The following is a 12,251-nucleotide window of genomic DNA, read 5'->3' as shown; positions in this document are numbered from 1 at the left end:
TTATATACAGCCTGTTTTATATCTTCATATTTAACTCATCGTTCAAATTGTGTCCCCTCATTTCAAAAGGCCACGAGCCGCCACTGATATTACTGCATCGAGTCCACAGATGCAGTAAGACGAATCACGTGGCAGTAATTTTCAGCATTGTATAGAACAATTGTACATTTCATGATAAAATTTAATTATAATAATAATAAAAAAATGTTGTTCTTTTGATTTATTATTTGCACCGTCTTGAAAAAATGAATTACAATAATTATTTTAGAAAAAAAATTATTAAATACAGCCGCATCTCTGTTTACCCCAAAATTTATGTGAATTTGGCACTACTAATTAAAATAAAAAAATATATAAGATATAAATGTATAAGGGTGTTTTTTTTACATAAAGTTATTTATTTCCTATTCTATAATATTCTAATGTTCTCATAATCATAAATATTTCGCTAAACTAATGAAGTAAATGTCGCTTGGACTTTATATATTTTGCTCGAAAATTCTCTTCAGATAATCTTTACCTTTTTTTTAACTTTTTCAATATTTTTAACATTGAAAATCATATCCAGCTCCTCGAACTGTAATATCTCTGATTTCTCATTATTTTACACTCTTGATTTGTAGTTCTACAAATATTTAATTAATGTGGGAAAATTAATAAAACATCAATTGTTAGCCACCACATTTTATTTTTTTAAATAAAACAAAAAAAATGGTTGAAACGCTTAAAAAACATATTCTACTCGATTAATAAAAAAAAAATTATTTCCGGAAATTCCGGTATTGATATCATTTTGTAGTATATTCGTTTTGTACAATTTTTGTACTAGTTGACGATATTAGATTTTAATATTAGGTTTTTTTAGATAACATTTCATCAAACAAAATTCATATCAACTATTATAGCGTTGCAAAAAAGTAATAAAAATAAAACTACACTATATTATTTCTTTACATCTACCATATTATTTAAGATATGTTCGCATTATTTATTTTTTAGACCCACTTTTGCCCTAGCTGGGAATAAACGGAAGAAATTAAACTCACGTAACGCAAATGACCTGTTGGTAGTACTTCTATTTTCTCTCTTAGAAAATAAGCCACTGCAAGAAATAACGCTAAATTGTCGCTTAAACTGTTCCTTCACGTTTTACTTCTTTTGTAGTTAATTGTACTTTATACGCACTTTTACGGTTACTTATATAAACTCATAATTAAAAAATAATTAGATTTGTTCATATTTTTTAGTCAGCGCATTTAATTCTCAACCACTGTAATTTAGCATTGTCGCATCAGTTTTTATATATATAATTTGTAGAAATGGGTGTATTTTCTTAATTTAAACCTTGCTGTTACACAAGTTTTGGATTAAACCCTTAGTTCATTTAATTTTAAATCAGTCGGCCTAATTGAAAGTAAGTAAATAGAAATAAATAGGTCTCCATTTACCGCTATTTGTATCGAATCGAAAGTTTTAATAAGCCATAATTTCCTAAGACATTATTAAATCTAGTTCAGCATTTTTAAAGTTTGCGTAATTACAGTTACAACCTTTGGCTTTGGATGGATATCGTGTCGATGTCCTTTAATTGAAAATCCGTGTAACCATGTAAGTATGTAAATAAAATCGAAAACAATTGAGTGTAGCTCAACCATGGGAAACTCTGATAAGCATTTTCATAATGAACAATATTTACCTTGAATGTGTTATTGAGCCTTGCTAATAACAAAACCCATCATTCCCGTAAAACAACTTTCTTTACTACCAGCAATACTAAATTTGGAAAAAACGTCGGCATGTAAGTTGAAACTGCTCAGCTACCTTACTTAACGTAAGTCGCACGTGCCCAAACACGATGCGTGGTAAACATTTTTCAAATACATAATAATCAGAAGTTTTTTTTTAATAGCAAAATATTAAGCTTCACTAACTTGCACTTTCCACAGTCGTTACGCGGATGTTTCAATAAATTGAAATTAATATGCATCATCTCACCGAAATAATTAAAAATTGAGTTATTTCCGGTGAAACGAAAAAGTCATAATGCATTTCAAATGAGCGGAAACCACAAGTTGGATTTAACTTTTAAATTTATTTTCATTTGAGTAAACATTTCGCACTTGCAAATTTTTTAAAGAGAAGTTTTATATGTGAGTTTACCCAACGTTTTGCAGTTTTTTCGAATTTGATACATAGTCGTCACACACTACAATTAATTTCACGTGTTGTACTTTGTTTTTACTGAAATTATACTGAGTAGTAACCTTGATTCACGTACTTTACGTAATAACTACTAAGTAATAATTTAAATAATCAAAAACAATAAGACAATAACACAGACGTTGGAAATCTTGTTAATTGCAGTGTATTTGATCTTCGTCACAGTTCTGTGGAGATGTTATTTAAACCGTTATTATTTTATTTCTTTATAATTGCGCCATTCTATTTTTGGTATTATAAATATTACAGAACTGTGTATTTAAATAAGAATCATGGACAATGCTCACAATAATTTATTAGTTAGTGTTATACGTAGCTGAAATATTATTCTTGTCTATAGTGAAATTGAAAGGTGTAGTAACATATTTTCACATTCTTGTTAGATTAGTAAATTACAACAATCGAATTTTCTACGCTTTTATGTATAATGAATCCAATTTATTGCGCTAGCTGTTTACTTTATTATATAATTCGCTATGAATTTCTTCCGAATTCTTGTTAAAAATATCGGTTAATTAAGTTATTATTGCATATTACACAAAGCTGAGTTTAATTGAATTTCTAATAAAACCGGCATTTGAGATAAGGCAACCATCTATTCGTTATTACCCCAATAAATTATACACAATGATTCAGGCACTAATGCACGAACCGTTTTATTTTACTATACCTACATATTAAAAATATGTAGCATGAAAATGGAAAACATCTTTAATACCTTTCTGACAATGATTGAATAACGGTTTTAAATGAATGGGTTATAACAGCCATTTATGGCTCATTTGTTCCTACTCATTTACCAAAATAACTACCCCAATCCTTTGAAATAAGCGGTTTAAAAGTCATAATGACGGTATATAAGAAACCAGTTGGGAAAACCAGAGTCTGGGAAAATGGTTCGTTGCCCGTCGAGTCACCCTTCTTTGAAAAACAAGTTATTTAAATATTATTCATGGATAGGCATCGAAAGAGCACACGTTAGCTGTATAGTTTAGGAAATATCGTTGTACTCTATAAAATTTTATTGACAATAACGAGACGGACAGTAGTACAATAGCAAGAGATAATTACAACTTAAAGTTGTCGCGTGGCAATAATCCGAAGATCTTAAATTTCTAAAACAGCGGAAGTCCGACCCTATGCGTACAATTAGCTGTTAATTGTTGTCCGAGAAATTCGGGTGGACTGGTGTGGGCCATAAATATTTCTTACCATTGTACTACTGTCCGCCTCGTTATTGTCAATAAAATTTTATAGGGTACAACGATATTTCCTAAACTATACTAAAGCTAAATCTTCTAGTTGATAAGAACTGAGTACCTATGACATGGGCATAACACACTGTTGCAAAAAGATATCGGTTTTATTTATTGGTTTATTCAGCTGTCAAAATTTTAAGTTTGAGTTCTTCATTTCAAACTACTCAACTATAATTAGAAAATCCAAGATCTGGGCGATTTACGGCCATCAAAATTAGTTTTTTGTAGACATTGTTTTACAGTGGTGATTTCTTAGCAATAACTATAGAGGTTCAATACTGTTTTTTTGCAGAAGATAGTGCTACAGGTATATTTTCACCGTCACAGCAATTTAGTCTGATATTTTACATAAAATGAGTACTACATTTGAGTTAGTATAAAATATATTTTTGTCATGTAAACTGAATACTAAATGAATTTTTTAAAAAACACCTTGACACTACGTTAGTTTTAAATAAAATGGCTTTATTTTTGTGATAAACCACCAAAATTCACAAAGTTAATGAGCTACGAGGTTTTTGACTCAAATCACAAGCCGTCAGAGCTGATGTCAGCATGTAGTTGCAATCACGACTGGTATTATATGTCATCCGGTTGCTCTGTAGTAAGTTAACCAGTCAGGGCCGAGATTTTTACAAATGGTAGATTTAATTTATTAGACATGAAAATTTGTGATGCTTTTCAGCGAAAATAATGCAAAAATAAGTCGGACATAACTAAAAGGTAATACGAAATCCAATATATAGTGTTGATCAAAATTATAGCTAGTTAAAACTTAAAACAAAAGCATAAAAATATTATTTAACAGTAAATTGTATTTGAAGGCAATTAGTTTTGCAAGTTAACTAAAATTAGTTCAAATTTCAAAATTTTCGACTTTAACAATAGCTTGCCATCATTACATACATCGCGTTCCTTAAAAGAAGTTCTAGGTGTACGTATTGAGACCACTAAATTATTGATCTTCGCCTATATTTAATTGTTCACTGGTATTCTGTATGATATTTGTATTAGAGTGAAAACATATTTTGCTAGTTTTGATTTTATACCGGATGTCTCAAAAACGGTGAATTAACTCTTCAGTACGTTATGTACGAGAGTTTAGAGAGTCCAAAAAATAATAAAAAAGTTTTTTATGACCTACATTACATAAAAAAAGTAATTTTATAAAAGTAAACTTGTTAAGAAAAACTGATTTTGGCAAATGACATATCCTGTAAGAAAAGAGAGGGTGGGTGGGCGGTGCTAGTACCTTCTAAGATAAGACGGATTTTAGCAATTCACGTATCCTCTAAAAAAATTTAATTAAATTACTATAAGAACTAGAGGCTCTAAAGCACTTTCAAATTTTTTCCAAACCTGGGATCTTAAGATTGTTTTAAATTTTTCAAAAAAAAACGGGGTCCTAAAATTAACTCAAAAACAGGTCAGATCAGAATTTTCCAAAACGAGAATAGCAAAATCCCCCAAAGTTGTTTTAAATACTTAATTAACAAAAAAATTTCCATGGGCTCTCAAAGTAATACACCATGGGTACCCAAAAGTCTCCCGAATTAAAAAAAAACACAGCGGCACTCAAGACTTTTTCAAATCCGTAAAAAATAAAACATCAAAAGCTCAAAAGATGTTGAACGTAGCAAAAGAACCAATTTTAAAATCGTTGTCACTCCACCAGAATGTGAGAAGGAATTTTTTTACTATTTTTCCCAGACTCACCAGTTGATTGAGCGTAGCGGTTTTTCCAGACATCGGGTATATACAAATGTGAAGAAAAATAACTGATATTTTCACGTTGTTTATCGGAATATTTTTCATCTGCTAGCAAAACTACAAGTTAACACATTCCTCGACGTGTACGTGTTATCAAGTTTCATTATTCATTTAATACTTGCTCTAATTTCAAACTCTTATTTTTTTTCTCACTTACAATTACAAACTGAAAAAATAACCGGCTTTCCTATTGTATAATAGCTGGTAGCTCCTCAATTCAAACGTTATAATTAGTAAATATGTACCTTAAAAAACAAGTTTCATAAGACGTGATTTTATAGTACGAACATATCTTATGAAACGTGGATTTTATACTACTCCTATTTTTTTCTCTTCACCTCTTTTCCATTTTAAAACAAAAATTCTAATTTTTAAATTTTGGGCAATTTTATGAACATAATACTGGATTTTGTTCTAATTATCATTTAAAATCTAAACTTGTTTTGATGCTTCAGAGCTCCACACGTGCAGTTAGATGAATCACGTGGCACTAAAACGGTTAGCGGTGAAAGTAAGTTACAAGAAAATATCATCAGAATCACCTCACCTGACATTAGACACAATGAAGTTGAAAGATTATAATCGTCATTAATAATGACTCATTATGGAAAATAAATTGATAAGATTTACTTTTAATACTTTTAATTTTTTGAGATCAATGTGTACAACACAAATGAATTGATCTCATTGTACATAATTTGAGATCTATATCCCAGAGCTTGTTGTAGATTTTTAAGCCATTTTTCTAAAATTTCCATGAAACCTTATGAAATTTTCGATAATTTTTCAGCCACCTCAAAATAAATTTTGATTAACGATTTTCCATGTTTCTGACTGCCTTAAAACGTTTACAAGATTCCAGTTTTCCATTTTCAAAATTAAATTGCAAAATGCTGGTATACAGTTTAATTTTTTTCAAAAATCTGGATATCTAGGGTAAAAACTCAACACGGATTCATAAACCACGACTACAGAGGTATATTATTTTATACAATTTAAATCATATTTACTATTGTAAATGATTGTTGGTGGGGGTGATTAGACAAATTTTGGTTAGCGTTTTACCATATAACGATGTTCATAATATCTTGCTATCTTAAACACTACAAATTTTTGTTTTCTTGACAGGGTTATGACCAGTAAAAGCTACTAAAAACTAAGATTATGGATTCATCACCATGTCATATTTTTTCAAATTGTTGTCTTCCAATTCAAAACACATGATCTACTTTTACGATTACTACTATTTTATTTGTTTTTATAAGTACTCTGACAAACGATTTGTCATTGTGTTTCCTTAGCAAAGCAATAAATACTTTAGAAGATTATTACTCTAATTTTTGTATGTACACAATGAGTCCTCCTCTGTTAATCATACTTGGCACGTTGGTGTGTAACTGGTACCTAATTATCAACAAAGTTGTAAAACAATGAAGACATAAAGAACTCTGCAAACTAAATTTATGTTAATCACTGTTATTCAACTTTTTTGGGTAGGTAATTAAAATTTTTATTTGTTGTTGAAGTATGATTTTTTTCAGAACGTTTGCTTTCCAGGTCTACTACAAAGTATTCCGTAGTGAACAAGTTATCATTCGTTGCAAAACAGCAAAAACTAGTATTTGCACTTGCAAAAGTGCAGTTTTTTAGTAGCTATAAAAAACCAAGTCCAGTTGAAAGTGAACTAGCTAGTAATTGACTTCTACCTCGTTTTTACTATCACAACATTTGGTTGCTTGGTCTAGATTATAACGTTGCATTGCTAACTATAGTAATTTTTAATAGCAACAATAATAACAATAATTTAAACAAATACTTTTTTCTTGAATTTCAACTTTCAACGTTGTCTTCGAGCTCAAGACATCAGACACTTTTTAATAACATATTTAAATAATTTTCCGAATGAATTTAATGCGTTCTAGTTACCAAATACTAGGTATCTGATGAACGATCACAAACTTATCGGTTATTAACAACACCGTCAACGTATTTTGCAATTACTTCCTTTCATTTTCAAACTTACAACTAATCTGCTTATAATCTGATTGATAACATTTACATTCATGTATTTATTAATCAATTATGCATACTTTTAAAAATCTGTGTCAATTAATACAATTATGAACTTTTCCTTTAATAGTCCGAAGTTCATGGACGCCTTAATGGGTAATTAAGTAATCCATTTTTTCGATTTCTCATTAAAATAACAAGTTATAAATGACGGAATGACGCACGTGAACATAGTTTAAGTAAATAAGAAAAACTGCGAAAATCATAAAACCGTGATTTTGCTCTACTTTATGAGGTGTTTCTTCTAACAACCTTTTTCAAGCCCATCTTTTACTTTCATGGTAAATGTTTTTCAGTGACGAATTTCATGCTTTCCGCACAGGATAATTTCCAGACAGCAAAAGTAACATGTGCCTAACGAGAAGACTTATTCGTCTTAAGTATTAAACTTTATAACTAACCGCAACAAATATTTACCGCAGACGCCAGATTGGAAAAACAAATATTTAATCTTTGAACAAAATTATTTCAACAAGTGGAACGAGGATTATCGAAATTTATTGCACATCTTATCACAATTGAAAAAAATTTAGATTATTTATTGCCCTCGGCTGTAGGTAAAACTTTATTCAGAGCAAATATTTAATGGTAGTTGCTATTTTTATTTTTAACACTTTGCGTAACGTTGTCTGAATAATAAATAACAAATACAATGTTTGCATTAACTAATATGTAGGTATTATTCTTTGTGCTGCGGCAGCCATTAATTTCATTTATTATGCATACTTAGATAAGTACTGGATATTAAGTGGTCTCATAACGCTAATCCTTTATTTACTGTGTTTGCAAAAGAACAACAGGCTACTTTCAAAAGGCCATTTTATGTAACTCAAACTCAAAGTTGGAACCCAGTAATTACAATAGCAAGGATTTTCTAAATAGCTTTCAAAGTAAGGAACAGGAGAACTGTGGTCAAATGTGTGTAGTTTTTAAACTATGTTGTACATTTTTGAGATGACTAAGTTTTGTGAAATTGTCCATCAACATTATTTTATTAGAAATACGTATTTACCACGAAAAACTGATATCGAAATTGTGTACTTAATATTAGTCATCATCGAGATTATTATCATATCTATCTATTGTTAAGCTGATACATCAAGTCAAATGACAAGCTGATATGAGAAATATTTTTGGCGTCCGGATATTTGCATCTATACTGACTGTGGCCTAGAATAGATCAAATATCTAACATAAGTGCATGTATAATTATTATTAATAACGCCTGTTGTATAAATTATCTTTTTTAGTAAACGCAGATCGTTGTCGATAAAATTATTGTATTTTAAGGGCTGATCCTTTTTATACTTAAACTGTCAGATCATTTCCACTACCATCATAGGAAACCACACAACAGAGAATCTACAAAAGTAAGCGTGCTCTAGGATATACGAAAATGATAATAATTGCACTTCCGGTTAAAAAAAAATGGAAACAACCTTACTTAAGGAACATTTAATTTAATAATTTTGATGGATGTCCAATGATATTTTCTTGGCATTTTCTTACGAGTCGAAGTATACGAAAATGCTGACTGTTGAGAGTTTATTAGGCCGATCATCTTCGAAACTACTGAAGTGATTATTTTGAACGGACATTAATTCAGGGTTTACAGTTACCAATGAAATAAATCCTTACGCAGTTTTTGATAGGACTTTTTAAACCTATATGTACTCATTTTTTTATATATATGACCTGCTAAAAATTTGCAGTGTGTTCAAGACCAAGTAATATTTCAAAAATTAGAAAAGATGATATATTTCAATAAAATTGTCGTGGCTTTTTTTATTATCTGCATGGCAGTTTATTTGAATTAATTATTGGAACTTTGATCCCAGAAAGAACAACTAATATGTAAACAAATAAACAACGTACGGTGAGCTACAGAGTGGAAACTACCCATAAAATAAATTAATTAATTAATTTGAAAACTAATAAATAATGTGTAATGAAGTAATTTATGTGTTCGAGATTGGTAGTCATTACAAATGTCACTGTCAAATAACAAATAAAATGAGCGTCAAAAAGACGAAATGTTTCAGACAATTAAATTACTGTTAGATTAATAACTGGTTATTGTCAATATTGTCATAATATTTTGCTGAAAATTACTTACACCGTTAACCGTTTTCCTGCCACATGATTCATTAAACTGCTCCTGTGGAGCTTTGGAGCATCCGAATAAATTTAGATTTAGATACTGATGAAACTTGTTTTTTAATATACTATTGTTAAACTTTGTTTAGTGAGTTGCGTTACATCGTATTTGGTCATATTTGAAATTATAACTTGAAAAAATACATGGATAATACCAAAAAAAACTTGTAAATATTTCTCGTTCTCAACTTATGAAAACAGTTTAGTTTCCACAATGGTGTTCCAAAAATGATGGTGAAAGATTACTCTTTTTCTGATTGCGAGAAAACATCGTAATACGTTTTGAATCGGAACTAATTTATATTCAAGTTAAAATCTTTCACGGTAGAGATATACCGTTTGTAAGTGAGGTTTATTTTATAGCAAAATAACGAAAATGGTATAGGGTGTTGTTATTGTTATTGAAAAAAAAAAAAAACGAAACGCATTGTTCCATTTACTTACATTTTTATACCTATTGTACTGAGAAAAGTATAAAAGATTTACGATGCAATGTCGAGTTTTTCTTTTTTAAGTAGAAGGTACTGTATTTCATTAGCTTCGATTTAGTGTGTAATTTATAAACGCAACATCCTGTATGAAATGATTATAAGTATCAAGAATGCATGAAAATATTTCCTTTTTTTGTGAGCATTTTTGAGAAATTACTATACTTATAGAAATTTGTTTAGACATTTTTAAAACACAATTTTCAACATTGGACTGGATTCTCTCCTTCACTTTTATAACCATTCTAATAACTCCTGTTTCTTAAATCTCCCTCCTGCTTGGCAAAGTATATGCAGGGCCCAGGTGTAAATCTGACGAGAATATAGATTTTTGTAACGCTATTGTATCAAGTTCTCCCCTATTATCAGTCTTTTTAACTTTTCCCATGGTTGAAGTACAACTTTTGATGAGGGAAATCTGCAGATCTTGGAAATCTGGATTGCTTGTAACAATTATAAGTCCACAAAAACCACATTTATAAGACATTAAATAAAAAAATTGGAAAATTCGGCAAGTTTTTTAGTAATTCTATTTACGTCAGAAAGAACGTCAAAAACCATTATAAATTACACATCACATATTAAGTGATTCTGTTTGTATTTTTTCAAAACAAGTAAAATATGGACAGACATGAAAATCAGCATAACAACACCATTAAATATGTAAAACCATCAAATGTGTTTAATAACAACAATAATAAGTTGTCTTTGTAAATATGTAAATGAAGTTTGCCTAAACAGTGAGTTTCAAGTTTTTTTTTTGTTAATGTATTTTTGAATTTTAATTATACAGTGTATGTACATAATATAGAAAAAAATTCTTACCGGCTGCCCATCGTTGATCGGGACAGGGGTGTTGGACGTATCCCATTTTTCACGCATTTCTACAGTGACGTTTATCTAAACCATTTATTGTCTTCTACTATCATAGATAGAAAAACGATCTCCCTATCTTATCGATGAAACTGTCATCAAAACATTCGATTCGTGCACATTTCACTCAAAAGCAGTTGGAAAGCACTGAATAATATTAACTGTTTGCTTATTTAATTCACTGATTTAGCAACATATTAGACCGTTAATAAACATAACTCTGTTGTTTTCTAAACACACGACCGCGACTGTTTCAAATCGACCGTAAACTGTTATTACGAGCACCTGCGTTGCGTACGAGAACTACGTCCACTCGGTTGCACGTTGCGCCGACGACTCAGCGAGCGCTGCCGCCAGCGGAACCCCATCGACACCGACAACCTTCCAAGGATGATGATGACGATGATAACAGCGATGACGAAGAGAGGACGGACGGTGACGATCGCTCCGGGCTCGGGAGGGTGATGCGGTGATGCGGCGATGCGGATTTGGACTGCGTTGATGACTAATATTTTATTATTAATTAATATTATAATGTAGCGAATCTGCAAGAGAAGTGTGTACCACAACATCCGTTTCAAGATGGTTATGGTTTAAAGAGCGTAAAAATATGGTGGAGGATTATTAAAGTTAGAATGACTTCCTTTTCCTCCGGACTAGCAATAAATAGTACATTAAATAAATCAAGTGCGACTGAAGCGTGTTTTCTAATGCACGCTGTGAAATTTATTGTCCAAGATAAACTCAAGGGCAATTAATAGTCATACTGCGGTTTGGTAATTTTCTGAAGTCTTGAGAGAAAATTTTCAAATTAAGATGTTTAATAAAGGTTTTTAGGAGTAATAAAAATATTATCTTGTATCAGAATAGATGGAATCCCGAATTTCCTAATCAGAAGCTGGGCCACAGTTTTTGTCAAACCCCTATATCGTTTATTTAATTTATGTATGCATGCAGAAACTTTTCCAGATTTATGGAAATTAGCCTGGGTGTCTCCTATTTTAAAAATTAGGTGATCCAAGTGACATTCAAAAGTATCGCCCAATTTCTTTAATTTGTAATTTTGAGAAAAAGGGGCACCGCAAGGATCAATTCTTGGTTCCACATTGTTTCTTCTGTACGTGAGTGATATACATGAACACGTGCACATCAATTTGCTGACGATACTTCTATTGCTGCTGGTACTGTTTTTTCCCTTTCTCTTTCTACCTGTAAAATGTAATCAGGGTTTCTAATTGCAAGAAATCTACGTCTTCTAGGATCTACCAATTCCAGAACTACACAGTTTAAATAAAATTTAGGCAGTTTGTCTACCATTTTCAAACAAACGATTTTGTTGGCGTCGGTCGTTAATCTTTCGAGTGACTTACAGATTAAATTTGAAAAACCTAATCCGGTGGACACCCTCATAAAA

The 12,251-nt window shown here is 30.7% G+C and overlaps 1 protein-coding gene across 1 annotated transcript in view; it reads right to left on the bottom strand.

Moving 5' to 3' along the window:
• The window catches only part of LOC135128044 (sodium-dependent nutrient amino acid transporter 1), a 52,440-nt gene extending 41,228 nt beyond the window's left edge, over positions 1-11,212 (bottom strand). Inside the window, exon 1 of the mRNA XM_064054853.1 lies at positions 10,790-11,212. Within this exon, the coding sequence (XP_063910923.1) occupies positions 10,790-10,846 (57 nt within the window). The 5' untranslated portion in view covers positions 10,847-11,212. The remainder of the gene's footprint in view (positions 1-10,789) is intronic.
• Between the last annotated feature and the right edge of the window lie 1,039 nt (positions 11,213-12,251).

This window comes from Zophobas morio, unplaced genomic scaffold, assembly GCF_036711695.1.
Source record: "Zophobas morio isolate AGI-343-1 ecotype UQ-CSIRO unplaced genomic scaffold, CSIRO_AGI_Zmor_V1 ptg000012l, whole genome shotgun sequence".
Lineage (NCBI taxonomy): Eukaryota > Metazoa > Arthropoda > Insecta > Coleoptera > Tenebrionidae > Zophobas > Zophobas morio.
This window is presented reverse-complemented; position numbering and strand designations above follow the sequence as displayed.